This window comes from Delphinapterus leucas, chromosome 13 (genome assembly GCF_059928025.1).
Source record: "Delphinapterus leucas isolate spDelLeu-1000000601 "Yukka" chromosome 13, BTC_Dleu_Yukka2, whole genome shotgun sequence".
In the NCBI taxonomy this organism is placed as follows: domain Eukaryota; kingdom Metazoa; phylum Chordata; class Mammalia; order Artiodactyla; family Monodontidae; genus Delphinapterus; species Delphinapterus leucas.
The window spans coordinates 63,520,576-63,542,284 of record NC_143141.1 but is presented as its reverse complement, the minus strand read 5'-3'; the positions used below and the strand labels follow the sequence as shown (position 1 = coordinate 63,542,284).

The 21,709-nt window shown below is 42.2% G+C and overlaps 2 protein-coding genes across 4 annotated transcripts in view; one reads left to right on the top strand and one right to left on the bottom strand.

Moving 5' to 3' along the window:
* GALM (galactose mutarotase) overlaps nt 1-4,050 on the top strand; it is a 51,856-nt gene extending 47,806 nt beyond the window's left edge. Inside the window, exons 5-7 of one of the 2 annotated variants that reach the window (XM_022574045.2) lie at nt 397-538; nt 1,936-2,110; nt 3,867-4,050. In XM_022574045.2, coding sequence (XP_022429753.1) covers nt 397-538; nt 1,936-2,110; nt 3,867-4,046 — 497 coding nt within the window. In that variant the 3' untranslated portion in view covers nt 4,047-4,050. Of the gene's footprint in view, nt 1-396; nt 539-1,935; nt 2,111-2,684 lie in introns of both variants that reach the window. The other variant, XM_022574046.2, reaches the window with a different exon arrangement.
* A 10,816-nt stretch (nt 4,051-14,866) lies between these two features.
* Nucleotides 14,867-20,356, bottom strand: SRSF7 (serine and arginine rich splicing factor 7). 2 transcript variants are annotated; one of them, XM_022574048.2, is made up of 8 exons: nt 20,208-20,356; nt 18,997-19,177; nt 18,558-18,734; nt 17,618-17,692; nt 17,418-17,528; nt 16,135-16,188; nt 15,546-15,581; nt 14,867-15,167 (listed from the first exon to the last, which is right to left on the bottom strand). In XM_022574048.2, the coding sequence occupies exons 1-8, from the start codon at nt 20,233-20,235 to the stop codon at nt 15,113-15,115; spliced, it is 717 nt and encodes a 238-aa protein (XP_022429756.1). In that variant the 5' UTR covers nt 20,236-20,356; the 3' UTR covers nt 14,867-15,112. The 2 variants fall into 2 exon arrangements, with proteins under 2 accessions (XP_022429756.1, XP_022429757.1); XM_022574049.3 differs by having other exon boundaries at nt 17,427-17,528.
* Between the last annotated feature and the right edge of the window lie 1,353 nt (nt 20,357-21,709).

Sequence of the window (21,709 nt, the reverse complement as noted above, 5' to 3'; positions counted from 1 at the left end):
GTTAGCATCAGGTTAGCCAGTACCAGGTATTAATGCTCAGTTATGAGCCCTGGGATATTTCAGCATTAAAGCAAGAAATGTCAACAAGGTGATTGACTCAATGGTTAGGACAACCATCACCCTTTATCCAACTTATTCCTTAACGGAAATTATGCGTTTCCTTGATTTTTGTACTTTTTTTACACTTGAATGATTCTGAGTGTTATAGCTACTGCATCTTGCAGTCAGTGACATTTTACAATTAAGGAGATCCAATAATTTATTATTCTTAGGATCTGGACTCCTACCTCCTTTACAACTTGAAATGAAGGCTGGGAGTGTAGAACCAGTGGGTCTTTAGGATATAAAGATTTTATTTAGGCATTTGTCACTCTTTTTTCTGCCTCTTCCCACCAGGAGAAGTTGCTCCAGTGCAGGGAACTGCATTTGACCTGAGGAAGCCAGTGGAGCTTGGAAAACACCTGCAGGAGTTCCACATGAATGGCTTTGACCACAATTTCTGTCTGAAGGGATCTAAAGAAAAGCGTTTTTGTGCACGGTAGGCACTTTTCATTTGCTGCCTGTACTTTTCATTTGCCTTTCATTTGTTGGGAAGAAAAGATACCAACTCCTATTTGAGGAGCTTTTCCTCTGCCATATTAATGCCATTTACTCTGCTACAGGGGACCAACTACCACATCCTATGTGCCTTTTCAAAGCTCCTATTCCATAGGTGAATACATCTCCCCCCTCCCCCTTCATACCGTTTTCCCTGTGCCCCTACCTGGCATCCTGTCTCTTTGCTTCCCTTCTCCCCATCTCTGCCTGTTCTCTAAGGCCCTTTTTTTGTTAGAAACCCCAACTCCTCCTGACTGAAGTCACCTCTGCTTTCCAGGAACTTCCAGAGCCCTTCGTCCTTTCTTGACTTTTGATGTATGATTTGCCTACTTCCGTGACAAGCTGGAGGTTGCATTTCCCTTATAGCACTCACCACCTCCAGCCTTGTCTGACAGGCATCTGTGTCCACACTCTCCTTTTCACTAAATTCCAAGTACCTCGTGCCATCTTATCTTTGTGAATCTCTACCTTTACCCTAACACCCTAATACCATGCTCGGCACTAGCAAATAATCAATAGATGTTTGCAGAATGAACGGGTCTTAAATAAAGCAGAGAAAAGACTGCTTTTCTCCTCTGTCCCTGCTATTCACATTTCTCTTTCCATGGCCCCCACATGAGGAGACCCTCCGACCTCCCCGCCACTATTCAAATCCTGGCCTTTCTCTTTCCAAACATGTTTCCCCGAACCTCTTGGTTGACTACACATTGTGGGGATGTCTTACCTCGGTAAGTCTGTAAGACCCAGCCTTTCTTTATCTATATATCCCTTTGACCCCAAGTATAGGACCAGGTAGGTACTCTCCCATCTGTAGAGGCCTGGTTTTTTTAAAAAAGGAAACAATTTGGCAGAAACCCAGAACAGATCTATTCTCGGGGGAAAGAGCCCTGCCTGCTCTAGCCCCAAGGGTGGCGGGCAGTTTAATTTGGAGAAGCATCTATTCTCTTTCAGAAGACGTAGCTGGTTGTCTTGCCAAACCAAGCAGAGAGCTCCACCTCTTTACGAGAAAGTATCCCAGCCTAACTACCTGTCTCCAACCTGGCCGCCCCCGACACACACAAACATATCTGACTGGGGTGAGTCCCTTTTGCCCTTCCCCAGAGAAGCCAGGCTCAGAGTGAGAAGTTGCTATTGGGGATCCTCAAAACCACCTACTCATGCCTCACCTGAGAGGCTGCCAGAAGTTCCCTCCATGCTCTTCTTACCTTTGTCTCCTCCATATATGTTGTCCCTGCTCTGTGACTGGGTCTAATTCCTGTCTCAGAGCTGCTTCCCAGCTTTTCCCTGTCTGCTTTTCCACCCTGGACCTGTATATATGTGGTCTGGCTTTATCCCTAGGGTCCATCATGCTGGGAGCGGGCGGGTACTGGAAGTGTACACCACCCAGCCGGGGGTCCAGTTTTATACGGGCAACTTCCTGGATGGCACACTGAAGGGCAAGCGTGGAGCAGTCTATCCCAAACACTCCGGTTTCTGCCTTGAGACCCAGAACTGGCCTGATGCAGTCAATCAGGTAAGTCTACAAGCCAGCTTGTTAGAGCGGTGGTGTGTCCAAGGTCACACTGGATGACAGAGGTCATAACACTCAAGTCAGACCTGGTCTGTATGATTCAAAAGCCTGTGTGTGTTCTCTTCTCCAAGTCATGAACAACACAGGAAACTCTTAACCACATTACTAAAATGGCATTTACATGTTTAAAAAAAATCTATTATTTTCTGCAACCACAGTGCTAAGATGATCCTCCAAATCTTTTCATCCTGTTTACTTCCCCATAACCTTCTTTTCTAGCTATTGCGTAGAGTAATGCTCCTCAAAGCTCCAGCCCATAAGATGCTTGCAGCTTGCACCAGAATGTAAATCAACCCTGCTTCCTTAAGAAAGTCTTGCTGTGATAAAGTGTGTTTAATGATGTGATTTTCATTCTGGTTCAAGTTCTTTATCTCATTGCAAAGCAATAATAAACAGTTCTTACACTGGCAACTGGTTCACAGAACTGGTCTAGAGACCAGTCCAGAAGCCATCCTGAATGGTTAAGGGTGCAACCTGGGCTGGCAAGGTGTAACCTGTATTGTTTTCCCCTTCACAGCCCCACTTCCCTCCTGTGTTGCTGAAGCCTGGTGAGGAGTATGACCACACCACTTGGTTCAAGTTTTCTGTGGCTTAAGGAAGTGTAAAGATATGACCTGCTCCAGGGCTAGGTTTGGGAGCCCCTTCAGCAGCCTGTCACCTATGCAGAGATGAAGATTTAGAGGCTTTAAAAGTGATCCTCTGAATTAAAATCATACAAATGGTAGCTGTCATGATAGTCAGTCTGAATAGATTTCCTTCCCAAAGACTGGCTCCAGGCCATGTCTAATGATCAGCTTTATTCTCCATGCAGTGAAGAGGACCCAGCCATCAATGTCATCTAAGCCTTGACCGTAGCCCAGAAGTGGTAACTGAGCTCCTTGTGTTGGCTCCATCTCTCCATTCTGCCTCTTTCTTTTCTACTTTTCACCCTTTTCTTTGATCCTACTCTCATTCCTTTTCTTTTTCCTCCTTCTCTACCTCACACCACCTTGCACTGTGCAGCACTTTGGAGTTTTCAGAGCTCACTTAGCTCATTCAACCTGCTGGCAGAGGGACCTCTCTGCCCCGATACAGCAACAGATGATGAAGTGAGCCAGCTGAGGCTCAGAGGGGGTAAATGACCCATCTAAAGGCACAGAGCTAGGAAGAATTTTAGCCAGGGCTCGAGGTCAGGTCATGTGAATTCAGGTCCCCTTCTTCGCCTCCACTCGTCTTCCAGAGCATTCCGAGTATCACTGATGGGCAAAGGGGGATCTGACCCTTACTCTGTTAGAGCCATCCTTTCTTCCCAGATTCACTTTTATAAGAAGCTTTAGTCTGCCTCTGAGCCTTACAGATGGTGTGACTTAAAGTGCAAGATCAAAATGTCCAGAAAGAATCTGTTAATTTGATTCTCTGCCTTTGCGGTTAACTGAGAAAGCCCAGCCCAGCCAAGGCATGGGAAGGAAGCCATTGGAGACAGGAGCTGTGTTAGTGTGAGGAGGGCCTTGACTGAGGATTGCACATTGCACTGAGAACAGATGTTGTGTTATGTAGATGAGCCTGGGCTTCCCTCCTTTCCTGAATAACTGAATCATCAGTGATGGGTTTGGGTTGGTGGGTTTTAAAGAAATGTATCTTATACTATTATACACTAATAATCGGTTGAAATAAAATCAAAATCTGCATCTTCAGATAACTCCCAGTTTCTTCACTTTAGATCTGTCAGGCATGGACCTTTGGGAAATGGACCAAATATAAATGGTGTTCTGCATTCTACCATACTCTCCAATACAGCCCCAGCATCTTCCTAGAGGAACACTACTTAAATGGCAGCCTATGGAAATTCCTATACTTCCCCTCTCTCTTAGCAACAAAAATAAACCAGTTTATTTTTTAATTCATTTCAGCATGGATTTTCTGAGTACCTACTGTGTACACGGTTCTCTCCTGGGTTTAAGGGGCTCAACAGGTAATGTCCAAGATGTAGTTATGTTCCTTAGAGATATCACAGTCTCTCTGGGGAAAACAAGACTAATAGTAACAACCAGATGATATAGAATTGCACCACGACAGAGCTGGGAGCCCTGAGCACTAACTTTGCTCCTGGCTTTTACTACATGGGCAAACAATCTAATTTCATTTGGCCTGTTTTCTCACCTGTAAAGCAAAGGGATCTGACTATAATTATCTGGAAGGTGAGTATATGTCTGCAGGCTGGAACTAAATTAGCCACTAGTGCAATTCATGTGAGGTGGTGAAAACAAACATGGTACTCAATAGGGAAAACACCATATATAACTACAGAATTATTAAAGCCTTGTTGAAATGTAAATATCCACTCAAATGCAACCCCCTCCCCCAAGAGTAAGTCTCCAGGTCCTCAGGAGTCCATGCCTTCTTTGTAGAGTCCATACAACCCTCTACCCACAACCAGACTAGTGCTGTATTATTCTGAGTACTGATCTTTCACAGGTGAGCATATTATTGACTCCAGTTCAACGATCTATGGATTCCTGTTTGTTTCAAATTCATATGACACAAGTTCTTATTATTAACTGTGAGATTTTCATTTTTCCAGTTCCCACTCATTTTGCCTAACAAGGTAAGATGCGGTCAGTGGGTGCAGGTTCAGTCCCTGGTCGGGGAACTGAGATCCCACATGTGGGAAGGGAAAAAAAAAAAGTAGAACTTGGAAAAAATACAGAACTACCAGCAGAAGAAAGGAGGGAAGCACAGCATATACCCTCTTCCCTAGCTAGTTCCCATTAGCAGTTATAACCATTTTAAACAACTGGATCACAAGTTTGCAATGGGCTTTTTGGATATTTTCGACAGGACTGCAGTCCTTTTCCAACTGAGGAATTTATCTTCCTTTAAGTTCCAACTTCTCCAATTACTCAAATCATAATTAAACTCTCAGATGGTCTGGGTAGCACTGCCAGCTATAGCTGGCAGTGTAAGAAAGTCAGCAAATCCTCTCTTCAAATGTAGAAGGAAATTGACAAAACAGTTCCCAGTGCTCTGGGAACTGACCCAAAACATACAACCACCCAAGACACATTTATGTTTGAAAAACTGCTGAACTTTGAGTAGGAACAGTGGAAGACTGTGGCATCCTTGCCTGGGGCTGCTCCCATTCCCTTTATTCCCCCAGCTCAGTCACTGTGGAGCTTCTGCCAGAGCAAAACAGAACACGAAGACCAGGAGATTGCTATGGTCGGAAGGCGGGGGAGGTTCTCATTTTGGAGTGGTAGGTGATATCCATGCCCAGCTGCTTTGTCAATAAAAATAATCTTGGTGCTACGACAGCAGGGAGGGTTGATGGCTCTACTAGCCTGAGTTTGCAATTATGGTTGGAGCAAGCAGATTTCTGGGTGATCAGAGGCTACACACATACATAGCAGAGACCAGAGAGGGCCAAGCTATTCATACACTCCTAGCCAACCCTGAGGCCGCATGCATGTGCAGAGGAAATTAAAAGGGACTTAGCAAAAAGCTAAAACAGACTTGAGAACAGCCTAAACACTGAATCAACTCCCTACCTTCACACAGATCCATCAGCAGACGGCAGAAATCTGGTTGAGGTGTCTGAGCACGACTATCCAGTTGCTGACCACTAAGCAAGCTATGCAGACACAGGGCAACCCCTACAAAGCTGAGCTTAAAAATAAACACAGGGAGTGCCCTGGTGGTCCAGTGGTTAAGACTCTGCACTTCCACTGCAGGGGGGAAGGGTTCAATCCCTGGTCAGGAAACCAAGATCCTGCATGCTGCTTGGCACGGCTAAAAGAAAAACTCTGAGGAGTCCTATCGGACAGGGGTCCCCAACCCCTGGGCTGCACAGCAGGTGGGCGAGCCAGCAAAGCTTCATCTGCCGCTCCCCATTGCTTGCATTCCGGCCTGAACCATCACCCCCCAACCCCCACCCCAGGTCCATGGAAAAGTTGTCTTCCACAAAACTGGTCCCTGGTGCCAAAAATATTGGGGACCACTGCTGTAGGAAATAAAACTTGTTTTTAAAGAAAAAGAAACTATTAAAAATAAACACAAGAATGTTTTCAGAAATAACAAAAAACACTGAAGAGATTACAAAACCAAGCGAAATTCTGAGGTTGAAATGTACAGTAACAAATGACAATTCCAACTAGAGAGGCTCAGAAGCAGATTAAAGATGGCAGAAAAAAAAGTGAACTTGAAGACAGATCAATAGCAATTATTCAATCTGAAAAACAGAGGAAAAAAAGACTGAAGAAAATGGAAGAGAACCTCAGAGATCTGTGGCACAACAATAAGCACATCAACATATATGTAATGGAGGTCCCAAAAGTAAAGGGACAGAAAAATATTTCAAACATTAATGGCAAAAAACTCCCCAAATTTGATGAAAACCATTAATATATACATCCAAGAAGTTCAGTATCTCCAAGAAGGATAAATACAGAGATCCCCACCTAGATACATCATATTTACTTATTTGGGTGGGGGGGGGCGCATTGGGTCTTCGTTGCTGCACGCGGGCTTTCTCTAGTTGTGGTGAGCAGGGGCTACTCTTCGTTGTGGTGCACGGGCTTCTCACTGCAGTGGATTCTCTTGTTGCAGAGCATGGGCTCTAGGCGCAAGGGCTTCAGTAATTGTGGCACGCAGGCTCAGTAGTTGTGGTGCACAGGCTTAGTTGCTCCGCAGCATGTGGGATCTTCCTGGACCAGGAATCGATCCCATGTCCCCTGCATTGGCAGCTGGATTCTTAACCACTGAGCCACCAGGGAAGTCCCAGATATGTCACATTTAAACTGTTGAATAACAAAAAGCAAAAAGAAAATTTGCAAGCAAGAGAAAGAAGTCCTGTCACTACAGAAGACCACCAGTACAATTAACATCTGACTTCTCATCTGAAACAATGGAGTCCAGGAGGCAGTAGAATGACATAGTCAATGTGCTTAAAAACCAAGGATTCTGTATCACCCAAAACTACCCTTCAAATGCAGAAGTGAAATAAAAACATTCCCAGATAGGGACTTCCCTGGTGGTCCAGTGGTTGAGACTTTGCCTTCCAATGCAGGTGGTGCGGGTTTGATCCCTGGTTGGGGAGGCTAAGATCCCACGTGCCTCAGGGCCAAAACACCAAAACATAAAACAGAAGCAATATTGTAACAAAGTCAATAAAGACTTAAAAAAAAATGGTCCATATCAAAAAAAATATTAAAAAAAAAGAAAAAAATTCCAAGATAAACAATTAGAAAACTCATTGCTAACAGAGCTGTCTTACAAGAAATACTAGAGGAAGTCTTCCATGCTGAAATGAAATTAAGACAATAACTTGAATCCATGGAAAGAAATGAAGAATATCAGAAACAGCAAATCTTCTCATCTTTTCTTTAAAAGATATAAGGTTGTATAAGGCAATTAAACACTGTATCATTGAGTTTATAATATACAATATAGCACAGGGAAGGAAGTTCAAGAAAAGAAAATATACTGGAGCAAAATTTCTATATTTTACCAGAATATTAATCTGAAGTAGGGACTTCCCTGGTGGCGCAGTCGTTAAGAGTCCACATGCCAATGCAGGGGACATGGGTTAGATCCCTGCTCCAGGAAGATCCCAGATGCCGCAGAGCAACTAAGCCTGTGTGCCACAACTACTGAGCCTGTGCTCTAGAGCCCGAAAGCCACAACTACTGAGCCTGCGTGCTGCAACTACTGAAGCCCACAAGCCCATGCTCCGCAACGAGAAGCCACCTCAATGAGAAGCCCGCACACCGCAACGAAGAGTAGCCCCTGCTCGCCACAACCAGAGAAAGCCAGCGAGCAGCAACGAAGACCCAACGCAGCCAAAAAACAAATAAATGATCTGAAGTAAATTATGATAAATTAAGAGCCAACCACTACGGAAATAACTCAAAAATACAGTAAAAAAAAAAAAAAAGAATTTAAATAGTTCATTAAAAAAATGTTTAATACAAAAGAAAGCCATAAAAGGAGGAAGAGAAAAAGACAAGAGACATATAGAAAACAACAAAATGGCAATTATAAATCCAACCATATCAATATTCTATATGTAGATGGTCTAAACAAACCAAAAGGTGGTTTGTCAGACTGAATTAAAAAGCAAGATCAAGCAACTAACTATAGTTGATCCTTGAAGTACCCCACCACCATGACCACCAAGTCAAAAACCTACATATAACTACAGTCAGCCATCTGCATCTGTGGTTCTGCATCTGCGGACCACGTAGGTATGTAGAGTCTATTGAAAAAATATCCACGTGTAAGTGGACCATGTTGGTCAAACCCACGCTGTTCAAGGGTCAACCGTATAGGCACCAATAAGCTGAAAGTAAATGGAAGGAAAAAACATACCACACAAACATTAATCATAAAACAGGTAGAGTGGCTATATTAATATCAGAAAAAATAGACTTAAAAACAAGAAATAGGGGCTTCCCTGGTGGCGCAGTGGTTGAGGGTCCGCCTGCCGATGCAGGGGACATGGGTTCGTGCCCTGGTCTGGGAAGATCCCACATGCCGCGGAGCGGCTGGGCCCGTGAGCCATGGCCACTGAGCCTGCGCTCCGCAACGGCAGAGGCCACAACAGTGAGAGGCCCCTGTACCGCAAAAAATAAAAATAAAAAAAAAAAACAAGAAATAGTACGAGAGATATTTTATAAGGATAAAAACATCAATATATCAGGAAGATATAACAACTATAAATGTATATAAATGTACGCATGCAATAGAGCCTTAGATGCTTTGAAGCAATTGTGACGAGAGGCCATGTCTGGAGTTGACTTAGTGTTGGATATAACCCAATAGTTCTGATAAATACTCCTTCAAATCTCTTGAACAGAATGCTAACTTTTTAAAAAATGAGTATTTCTTTGAGCACAGTGACCTCTATTGGTACTAATATAAACCCCTTTTTCATAGAAAGGTTCCATTCCCGCATAGGGTCATTTGGTTAGAGAAAGGATCAGAGAATCCTAGAGGATGTATTGTAGAATCACACCTGAGTGCTGCTTTCTAATAGCAATAAGCTAGGCCAGTCTGTCTAATAACTAGTGAAGCTGGAGCTGGTTAGCACTAGTCTTTAAGCAGCAGTTTTCAATTTTGGTTGTATATTAGAATCACCAAGGGAGATATTTAGAATATTAATGCCCAAGCTTCACCCTTAGCAACTGATTTCATTAGAATGTTTTTAAAGCTCCCTGGGTGATCCTAATTTGTAACCAGGCCTGAGAACCACTGCCCTAGTGTAAAAGCTTTCCTCAGTATTGCCTCATAGCATTCACCAGTATTTTAAGCGCATTAGTGTGTTTAGCTAGAATTTGCTCTCTAGCTTCAGGAAGTACTTCCTCAACAATGAGTCACAGAGAAACAATCTTCCCAGATCAAAAGTATGTCTTGGTAAGGCCCTGGCAACCCTACCAATAATCCTGGTACTCAAGATCTTCAGAGATAATTATTTTGAAGATTGTGAACAGTTAGAGAAACATGGGAATTCCCTGGTGGTCCAGTGGTTAGGACTCCAGGCTTTGACTGATGAGGGTGTGGGTTCAACCCCTGGTCAGGGAACTAAGATCCTGAGAGCCGTGCAGCGTGGCCAAAAAAAAAAAAGAGAGAAAAGAGAAATGTCTAAACCAGGTGTTGGCAAACATTTTCTTTAAAGGTCAAGAGAGTAAATATTTTAAGCTTTGTGGCACTTACAGTCTGCAGTTACTCGACTCAGCCACTGTAACACAAAAAGTCACAGGGTACCCGTTCTTAGGCAAAGGAATTCTTGTTATAGGGGCCCAGGAACTCTGGTGATAGTCCAACAATGTCAATGACCAAGATAAACAGACCCATCTACCTTTACCTCTGCCACAGAGATTATTTCTTTACAGCCAGATTTTTTATCCTTGGCAGCAAAAGGATTCATTTCCTAGAATCCAGATTTCTTAGAGATATATTATAAACCGAGATAAAAACAGGGTCTTTGTATAGAATCACATCCAGCCATCTTCAAGCTTCAGTCACTAAGAACCCAGGGAATCTAAAGAGGTGGATAGGACATAACCTTAGGCATCTGACAGTCATAAGAAATGGATGACTTGACCTTCCTTATATAGGTTAGGCTGACTCACCTAGGCTCACCAGTTCTTGGGGTGTTAGTAAGTTTGTACCCTTTCTGCAGAGAACTTTCTGCACAGGAATTCCCCACACCCCTTCTGAGCAGAACTCTCAGCGTTAACCCAGATGAGGGGATAAAAACCTTGCACTAGAGTTGCAGAGTAGAGCTGGGCATTGTAAATAGCAGCCTAAGGATCTAAATCCCCTCCAGGCAGATCAGACAAGAGTCAGTCTTACAGGTAGCTAAACTGAAAATATGGACTTTTAATTGAAATGTTGATTAATTATAAGGGTCTCACAGAAGAGAGGAGGTTCCAATTTTCTGTTTGGTTTAACAGATTAGAATTCATTCACTCATCCATGAATTCACTTTTCATTCATCAGATATTTAAGTGTTAATAAGCACTAGGCAATGAAGAAACAGAACAAGGCCCGGTACCTGCTGTCACAACTTGTCTTGTGGTAGAATAGCGACGGAGAAGTAAACAGGCAATTACAGTCTCCTACTATAGACAGTGTGTTGAGAGCAAGGAAACCTAAACCAGACTTGAACACACGGCAGTTTAGAGTGGGGGGAAAACATGTATTTTACCGCAATTAAAACAAGCTATGCTGAGACATCATTTTTCAACACAAGATTGGTAAAAATCAACAAGGTTGACAGCCCACCATGTGGTTACACCATGTGTACCAATTGGGCAATGTCAGAGAGAAATAGGCACTCCTATCCATTTCCACCAGGGCAAATAGTACCTAGCAAAAATATAAATGCACCGGAGCCTTTGACCCAGCAATTCAACTTCTAGGAATTATCCTAGATACAGGGTCACATGTGCAATGTATTGTACAAGGTTATCTACTGCAGCATTATAATAGTAATTAGAAACTACTCTCATATCTATTTGTAGGGAACTGATTTAATTCCTGTCACTCTTTGCTCAAAAACTCTCCAAGGAAAACAGAGAGTCCCTCCCAAAGGACACAAAGTCCTCCAAGATCTAAATCTTACATCCCCTCCCTTCCTATGCCATCTCTTCCCACTCTCCCCTCTGTTCACTTCCTACGGGCTTCAGACTACTTTAGGGCCTTTGCATGAACTGTGCCCTCAGAAGCTGGTGTAACTTTCTCTCTGGCCCCAATGTTGTTGCTATCAGAGGCCTCCTTAGACCACCCTTTACACAACAGCAACCAATCCCCCCATCCTTTCTGTTTCATCATTCTCCCTATCAGTTATTACCCACCTGATATTTGTTCATTTTGTCTCTCCAGAGCTCCAGCTCCATGAAGATAGACTTTGTTCACTTCTATATTCCAAAGCTAGTAGTACCTGGCACATTGAAGGGGCACAAAAGTTTAATGCATAAATTATGCACCATCCAAGCAACTAAATAGTATGCAACTTAAAAAAAAAAAAAAGTGCATTTTTACTTATATGAAAGATCTCCAAGATATTAAATGAGAAAAACAAGGTATATGTATTTTGTGTTAAAAGAAAAAAGGAAAGTGGGAATTCCCTGGCGGTCCAGTGGTTAGGACTCGGAGCTTTCACTGCTGGGGTCCAGGTTCAATCCCTGGTCAGGGAACTGATATCCCACAAACCACGTGGTGTGGCTAAAAAAAAATTTTTTTTAATATTAAAAAAGAGAGAAAATATCTATGTGTACTCAGGCTATATAACTGACAACAATGGTTGCCTTTGGGGAGGTAACTGGGCAGCTGAGAGTCAGGGGTTGGGAGCCTTCTCACTGTATACACATCGAGTATATTACCAAATCAAAAAATGGAAAATAGGCTGGGCCAGCAGCCTGTGGGAAAAGTAAAAAGCATTAGGTTTGAGAAGCGGCCTTGAGGGCTGTGCTCTAGAATTACCCTTCTATCTAGCATCTTTTCCCCATTAAGTCTGGAAAGAAAAGTTTATTAACTAAGACCAAGAGTTATTTTGTTCTTTTACTTCCTGACTTTTCCATAATGTGGTCTTATTTTAAGGGAGCAGTAAGGTGCTTTATTAAAAGTTAGGGCTTTGAAACCATTAAGTAGGAATCAAACTTTTCCTACCTTTTAGCTGGTTAATAGTACAGTATTGTTACCAATCTCCCTGAGCCCATTTCCTCTTGTATGAGATGGGGTTTTTAACAGTATTAATTTGTTGTGAGGATTAAGTGACAATATCCTTTGACATTTTTTACTAGAATGGTATCCGTAAACCTATTAAGTTGTGAAAAAAATTAACAGGCTTTGAAACCGCCTAAAGGTGCTTTTCTTCCCCACCTTTTAGATCTGGATACAACAGCTTTAATACTACCATACCTTAAACCTAGGCACCTTTGTCTCATTTATTCGGCTTGTCACCAGTTCTCACCACCCTCCGAACACTCCAATACCAGCCAGGCCCCGAGTATTTCTCGCTACTTTGACCTTCTTTGCCTTCATGTCTTCCCAGCTATAAAATTATGCATACATCTTTTAGGCTATACTATACAGCACTCCCCTGCAAAGGTCTCCAAGCAATTGTTGCTCACTCAGAGCCAGATCTAATGAATTCTTTGCTCCTGTCCTTCACTGATAACTCATTGCCAACATGTCAGTTTCAGAGCTTTCAATTCCTACTTAAGCTTAATATATCCTGGAAATCACTGTGTTCCTTTAGACTTTGAGATAGGCTACACAAAGACAAAAACCACAATCCCACACTACCATTCATTTAACCCAAAGTCACAAATTGATGGTATTTCAAGACCCCCTCAAATTTTATTTTGTCCTCAGGAGAGGGGACATGGTAAAATGGTAGGACCACACTTTAACTTGATACTTAGCTTAATTCAAAGCCCAAAGGAGAACTACCAAAGTGAAGTCATGAGTTATGCTTTACCTACCTCTATACCTAGGAGAGAGAACCAAGATAAGGTTCATTGCCCAAAGCACTCAATGTCTGACGTGTTCAATTAGCTACCAGTCAATGCCAGGTTAATAATTTAGAAGCAATGAGTTTAGACCAGCACTTATCAAGTCAGTCACAATCAATTTAGCAGCCCCAACCTCTAAACAAAAAAAAGGTGCACTGAACAAATGTATCATTTTAAGATGTATACTAAACACAGGGGTACGGACTTGCAGTCAAGGGTACAAAAGGTGTTGGTCTATACACCCAGTATTCTCTTTCCCATAAGGGTAAATAGAATTTTCTGTGCTTGTTTCTTAAAATCATTTTTTCCCCTAACCCCTCCTCCATATCATTTTTACCCTTTCACACTAATCTCTAGGATGCTGCTAGTAATCCATCCCAAAGCTACAGGATGTTTCCTACTCTTGGCTCAGAACTCCCACTTCCAAAAATTGAATATCAGGACTGTTTATTCTCTGCAGATTTATTGTTGAGTAATCTTATCTTTATATAATACAGAACAATTAAAGCTGACCAAGTGCAACAAATAAGCCTGCTGATTACACACATAGCTTTACACCAACCACATAACGCAGCCAGTTGTCAAAATTCCAAAAACAGAACGTCCAAACTTCCAACATACTAATGATCTTTCAGACCAGTAAATAAATTTGAGGCAGATCAGTATTCCCAAATTGTAAAGTTATCCAATAACTTTGTTTAAAAGCATAAGAAGCAAGGGCAGACAGCTGTGCCACCAGCATGAAATTTTTTTTGCACCAAAAGCTTGACCAGAAAACTCAAAATTGTTACTGTCCTATGATACTTAAGATATTTAAAGTCCAAATAAAGAATCTACTGGCTCTAACATTCTGAAGTTTACCAGATGCTACCAAAAAATAACTACATGAGGTGTTGCTAAATATAGGTTGGATTTACAAAACTACTTTAGTCTTTTTTTAACATTTCTGATTGACATCTTTAATTACTTTGCACCAGCCTGGCAAAATAAGATAAAGTATGTTGGTGTTCGTGAACTGAAAAACCTAACTTGGGAATTAATAGATCTCTGCTCAGAATAAGGCAATCCATTTGAAGAGACAGAGGAGAATATCTGGGCTGGAAAATTTTGCAAAGCTGGTTTACATGAAGATGTTTTGTCCCAAATTCAGACAATTCTTCAAACATGCAAAAATTTTGGCATAAAATTGATTGTTTGAAAACAAAGAAACAAAAGAACATTGAGTATAACTTCCTAGAATGGAGAACTCGAATTCAACACCATCCTATCTAATAGGCTGAAAACCTCAATTAGTTACTATACTTAAATAGGCTTCAGAAAAACCAGTTTCTCCAGCATTAAGTCCAGCTACTCTTGCTCAGTTCCTGTTGTGCTCACTTTATAGCAAGTCAGTGGTCCCTACAGCCTGACAAAAGAGATCATTAGCCTGATAACATCTAATGACGCCAACTCCAATAGATTAATTTAGGGACTTGTCATGATGCATTCATGCTAAGGGGGACTCACTCGAGTTCTTACCATCTTACCCAAAACTCTAAGTGTAGAAAGGAATCTTCCAAGTGTATATATACTATTCAGTGATGTTCAAGACTTAAATAACACCATTAAACTTTGAATGTAGGTCTGTATGAATATGGTTAATATCAAGGTTGACTCCTGAAGGCTACCAAATTGAGGAGCATTAATACTGAACACAAATCAAAAATCTAATTAGAAACATTTTATTTTAAATGTGCCAAATAAAAACCCACATTTTCAGACCATAGGATGTTAATACATTCAACAAAAATTTATATTACCTTACTGCTGTGAATTTACAGAGTAATAGTCCAGATCCGTTTTGATTAGATGGTTGAATTACCCTTCCCTAAGTTACACTTTACAGACATCACAAATCCCTTATAATAATGTAAACAAAATAACTTTTCCCTAAAAGGTGAACTTGAGAACTTCAGTCCACTCTTTCAGGACTTGCACTTCTTCGCGGACTTCCTGATGGGGAACGACTAAAAAGAAAAACATTAGGTTTGGAACCAATTAGTGTCTACTGAAACTCTTCTTGCATATATGTCAGGGCAAAACTCAAGTTTCAATAAATTCAAAGGTGGCCAAAAGTAGTAAATTCCTACAGCAGAAGTCTAAAAAATTACGTAAGGCTTAATAGCTTCTTCACGAATATTACAAAATTTAGTTAAAGAGAACAACTACTTGAATTTTGGGGATTTTTTTTTTTTGGATCACCTAAGAAACTCTGCATCTAGTATTTTAATATATAGCACCAATTCTCCAAAGAGCTCAAAGCCCGGAAAGCAGGCAGTAAGCAAACAAATTCTGCAGAGGCCACACCTGACAGTTAAGATCTGGCAACAAATTATTTAGCTTACCTTCTTTTTGGAGATGGAGATCTGGACTTCGATCGGCTGTCAAAACAGGAGAAATTCTATTAATAAATTCTATTAAAGAGAAATTCTATTAAGAAAAAATACTATCCAACCCCTTAAGTCACAATACCACGAAATGAACCCCCAAACTATCTTGACCTTAAATTGTCCTGCAGTTAAACTGAAAACGAACCTACCAATTTCTCACTAACAAAAGCTAATCTTATAACACCTGTTCTTCATAAAATAAGCGAACTGCTTTATTTTATCACAAATAATCTTTTACACTCTACTTTAAGCACCATGAACTCAGAATGCTTCTCCATGCATCTATCAATTCTAACATAGGACTTACTATAGCCCCAAATTCACCAACTTCTTTTTCACTGTAGCTTGACACACCCTTGTCCAGGAAGTCAGCCAGAAGAGGCCATGTATAAATGAAATACTAAAGTTTGGTTTATTAATAAGGTATTGTGTTCCTACTCAACACCTAAGCTTACTGCTAACACTTGAAATTTCAGCAATTCAAAAACACTTTGGATATTGGTGCCATGTAACTAGAGGAGCATCAGTGAGATTTTTACCCTACCTGCTTCTTGGTCGTGAAAGAGACCTGGATCTTGATCTCGACCTGGACCGGGATCTTAATGAAAAACAGAAATACAAGTATACCAATTAGTCCATAGGAGTAATTTCCTTCACCAACTACTGAGTACCTTATTAGGTAGGCTAGGAATAGTGGCTAAAACAGAGCAAGATGCCATGTATCAGTCCAAGACTGGACAAGGAATTGCTTTCGGTAAGTTCTGTTATCAAATAAAGAACCACCTTTTCAATTATCTATCATGAGTTGGGTTGTCACATTTCCTGTACAGAGGTATATTCTTAAACAGTGTAGAGTATCCAAAAGAAATATATGGTGTTCGTTTGAAAAACTGGTATTTTATCTTAAAAGAATCAAAGCAACCCCCTGAACTGAAAACCATTTCTTCAGGTGGTAAGCTCAGTGAAAAACCATGACTGGGTAAGGCTTTGTTCTTGGATCACCAACAAACTGTCATGGTTCAAGGGCCATCCATTTGTCACACAAACCAAATCAGGCCGACATACACATCTTGAGGTCCTGCAACCAAGTTAAATGCATTTATCTATAGAGTCCAGAGATTTTTCAATTGGACCACAGGTTTTTGAATCCCTGAATTTATAAAGACTGTGCTATTACTGAATAGTAATAATTCCCAGTAGCATTCCCTACCACTGACACGAGTAGCACTATCAACTCATTATCTAGAATTTTATCCATTTCCATCACCTTTTAAGGTCTTCTACAAAGGAAGTAAAAAATGCAGAGGTGCCTAATTTGATTTTTAAGTTTTTAAATTTCAGTGTCTAACCCAAGTATCTGGTTACACAGGCCATGTTCATCCAGATGTATGTTACCCTAAACAAATTTTCCATGGTCTCAAACTCACCCCCACCATTCCAAAGAGAAACTTTGTTTTAACTTGCTTCTAACTCTAAATAAATCTCCTCCTGGTTCTAAAGGGTTTCTTACCAGGTATCTGGCAACTATCATCTTCTAGTGCTATTTCATTTACCTATACAACAGATACAAGCTGACTCCAGAAAAGTTTCCAACATGTTTACCCAGTGTTCACTGGAATGATTTGAGGATTTGTGCTTTGGACCCTCCTCTATCACCTCTGTAACAGCCCTTAAAGTCTTTAGTTGGGCTTTTCTTCACCTGGACGTGTACACATTCAACGTTTTCCTGAAGCATTCCATGTCAATTAGGTCCTTAAGATACTCCACTGCTGTCATTAAGACGTGACCATCCAAATACAAATAAGGGGAAAAAAAGGTGCTACATACTGGAAATACCTCGATCCTTTTATAGAACCAGACCTAGATCGTCTGAGTGAAGCTGATCTTGATCTACGAAGAGACACAGATCTTGATCGCCGAGGAGATGCTGATCTTGACCTAAAAATTAAATCAAAGTTGTTTAAGTCCACTTCCAATTAAAGTTTTTTTATCTCTTGTTAAAACTTGAATTAAGCAACATCTCTCACCTCCTTCCCCTGCTCCTGCTGCGAGAGCGAGAGTATCGCCTACCTCTGGATCTTGAATGTGATCTAGACCGTGACCTATTTTTCAAGTCAGAAAAAAGCAAAATGTTAGATGGCAACTCCTTTTTAGAGTTCGTGTGCCTCTGCTGAAATCAAATCTCAAAACTATTTAAACTTAGTGTCTCATTTGGAAATAAACTCTGGGCCTATTAGTTGTCTTTTTTTTTTAAACTACCTAAAAAAAGATTTGTTAAAAGCTCAATTACATCTTAGAATTACATAATATAAAACACTGTAAGGTGTATTTAAAATAAACCTTGCAAGTTTGCAGGTCGACCCTCTTTGGCCCATGGTCTAGTAGATCTAGACGATCTAGAAGTATCTATAGCCGATCGCTGCATCTAGATGTTTTCTTCAATCTAACGACGATCAAACTGACAGCCAAATGAGCCAGGTGAGGCTTGATTGACGCAAGAAGATTTTTCTAGTTGGGAATGTGGTCAATCTGGTGTTCCTCTTTCTAAACCGGAGGGGGCCCCAATTGTAAGCCAAATTTACTGTTACGGCGATCACCGTCTCAAATTTTCTGCCCTTTAAAGAATAAGGTGAAGCTAGGTGTAGATGACTCGAGGGGATCTGGCCTCTTATGCTGATCACCTCAAGGTCTAGGAGGATCTTAATTGTCGGATTTGCAAGGCGCCTCAGCATGATATCATAAGGCTCGTGACATTCTGAATCAAGGCGACTGACTCAAACGAAGAAACCTGAAAGGTTTTGACCAGGTTGATTATTAATACATTAACATTTAATTAAACAAAAACTGTAAAATACACCTGTACAATTAACATTCAAGTTTATAGAAAAATACTAGTTTCTGCCTTGCTAATAAGAAAATTAACTTGATTAACCAGTACACCAACCACTCCTTTATTAAAATAAATACCTGCTTCTTCTTCGGCGGCTATAGCGATGACAATCATAAGCATAATGTCCCTTTTCGCCACACTCATAGCATCTATCATTGGGATCAAAGGGACGTCGGGCAGGTGGTCTATCAAAACGAGATCTCCGAGGCATGCCTGTTGATAGTTCAACTCTCACTCGGGAACCACAAATCACTCTATAAAAGAAAAACAACGAAATTCTAATGCTTAAAAAAAACAAAACAAAACACATGACTCCTATATTTAGAACTTTCCAACCACTCTTTGCCCTCACAAGCTTCAGCTATACCTTTAGAAGCCTTTCAAACTCCACCTTTGTTCCCCAGTTCCTGTCTTCATAAAATGACTATTTAAAATCTCCTCCAGACAACAGAATCCAAGCTTAGCACTGGAATATTCTCACAAACAGTTAAGTTTCATAACCGACATGTTACTTACTTCCCATCCAGGCCTCGCACTGCATCTTCTGCATCTCTAGGATCTTCAAATTCCACAAAGGCAAATCCCGGAGGATTTCTGGCAATCCACACAGTTCTTAAGGGACCATAATAACTGAAAGCCCTTTCTAATTCTCCTTTGCCAGCACCAGTTCCCAGGTTACCAACATACACCTTGGTTTCTGTTTAAAAACGCAAATAGAAAAACGTATGTTATGAAAAAACGGGGTTAAGTTTGAATTCTTTGCTTTAGAAGAGTCCATCCTTAAGACTGCAAACCATGTTTAACGCTCTCTCAAGGATTGACTTTAGCCTTAAAACCAACAAGTCCGTACATTTCTGAAAAGCTAAGCGTACGACAAAGTTCTTAACGTTCAAATGGGGGCGGTGGAGGGGAACCTCCAAAACACACAAGCACAGCCGCGTGGTAGGACACTCCGAGGCATGGGGCGGGATCCGCCCCGGCCCCGCCCCCGCGGCCCGGCAGGCCCAGGCGCGCCAGGAGCGCGCGCGGGCCGGCGGCGGCAGCGGCGTCGGCGGCGAGCTGGCCCCGGCGGAAGCCAGACCGAGAGAGCGGGGCTGCGCGGGCTCTCATCGTCCGCGGCAACCGCCCCAGGCGCAGGCTCGCCCACGACTCCAGGTCCCCCGCCCCAGAGTATAAATCGCGCTCGACAGAGCTCCAAGAGAAAAAGACACCAGCCGCCAGACCTAAAGATCATGTTATGTCTCCATTCCCACTCAGCAGTCCGACCGACTGACGAGAACGCGCAGCTCGAAACTGCCACAGTTTTGTTCAGTCTTAAATTCACTCCTTTTACGGCTGCGACCACATCTGTCCGCCAAAGTGGCGGGAAAGCGCCAAGAAAATGCGCCACCATGGTCGTCAATGTGCGCAAAATGGCAGCCGAGGGCGGGGGGGCGTGAGGGACGGGCGGGCGGCTCGAAGAAGGGCAACAACAAAACAGGGATCGAGGGCTGGGCGGGGAGACGAAAATGCCCAAGAACAGATATCAACCCCGGCACAGACCTACCCCAGCCACCTCCTGTCCTCCTTCGATACCCCGCCCCTGCCGTCTCCGGCTTCGTATGGTGTACGCCGAAGCCGCCATTACGCACGCGGAATAACAGTCTCCCAGCCGCCGCGCCAACCTCACGGCTCTAAAGACTCACTACACCCACAGCAACGTCCCTCACTGGCCCCTACCCTCTTACCTCCTCCGTACCGCCCGTAACGCGACATGATGACTGGCCTGCGAGCTCGGCTCTTTCAGCTTGCAGCGCCCAGAGATCGATTACTACAAAGCCTACAACGCACCAACTGTCGCCAACGGTCCCGGCGGCACTACGAGTAAAAGCCTGGGTTCGCGCTTATATATGCGGCGGTTGGGTTTCTTTGCGCATGCGTCATCTCGACGTTCTGCGCGGCACAAAGGAGGAAGGAAACAGCAGAGAAGCGGCGCGGAGGGACCTGAAAAGGCTAAGACGCGAATCACTGGCGGAGGGATACGTTCCCATGGCAACGCCAAGGGCTCGCCTGTAAACCCGCCCCCTTCCCTTTCCCTGTGCCCTCCTTATTTTCCTCCCTTCTCCGTCCACGCTTTCGTTTTCCCCAATCTAGGAACCCTCAGCCCTGGTAATCTTACAGCAGGTGCACGAGACCGGGTTTATGAAAGGCTGTAAAATTTAACCGCTGATGTTGCAGCCGTCGCCGCCTTTCTGCTTGGGGACCTGGCCTAGACTGCTACTCATTGATCTTCGGGGCTCGTCAGAGGTAATCGGGAGTTTGGCCAGGGTGAGAACTCCATGAACCCCACCGTTGTGAGTAGTGGTCTCTGCACCACAGGCCTCTAAAGGGGTGACGCCCTCAAGGGACCGCCCGCCCTGCACCGACCATCCAGCCACTTCAGAACCAGCCACCAGTGTTCAGCAACACGGCCCGAGTTCTTGGAGTCAGGAAGACAAAGGAATAGAGGGTGTTTTTTCCCCCTGTTATATTGCCCGGAATCCTTAAATCTTTTTGGTAGTGGCAATTCTGAAATTATTTGCATTTGAAGCACAGAGTATTTGTGCTTCCTTTCTAGTGCTTTCTGCTTTGTATTGTAGTACCACATCTCATCCACTAATATTCAGATCCTGAGGACGAGGACTTTGTCTTCTCTGAGTAGCAGCCTTGCTGCTCAGCCACTATATATTCAATAAATGAAAATCTTTTCTTTGTTAGAATCGCTTAAAAATCCAGTTTCAACTTTATACAATGTATTTATTTATTTGCCAGATACCAACTCTATAAATACAGATTTAACTTCTTTTTTTACCATCCATTAAAAAAAAAAGACATTACACTATAAATACTTGGAATACACGAGTTGGAAATATTCCACAAAACAAGGGGAAATTCTTAGGTATTTTTATTTTTTTCATCTGCTGTAACTTCACTTGGTAGATATAGGTGTGGGATGCAGAGTATAGGAGAAAGGAGGCTTAGTTAAATAAGCGTGTATTCAGGTAAAGTATGAACTCTCTCATAGTAATGCTGCGAATTTATATTTTTTTCCATAATTTTTCAAATTATGGAAGAAATCGGTCTATTTCAAAAAAATCTCTAGTAAGAAAATAGACGTTTATAGTCTGTTATATTTGTTCTCCCTTATTTATTTTTTGTTATCTGCTTAACAGGGTTTTTCTTAAAAGGATTAAAGAATAAACTTTTATAT

Coding starts and splice junctions, on each gene's coding strand:
- SRSF7 (XM_022574048.2), bottom strand. CDS start 20,235: ATGTCGCGTTACGGGCGGTACGGAGGAG. Junction 18,735..18,996: donor GTGCGAGGCCTGGATGGGAA/GTAAGTAACATG, acceptor TTTCTTTTATAG/AGTGATTTGTGGTTCCCGAG. Junction 17,693..18,557: donor AGCCGCCGAAGAAGAAGCAG/GTATTTATTTTA, acceptor CTTGAAAAATAG/GTCACGGTCTAGATCACATT.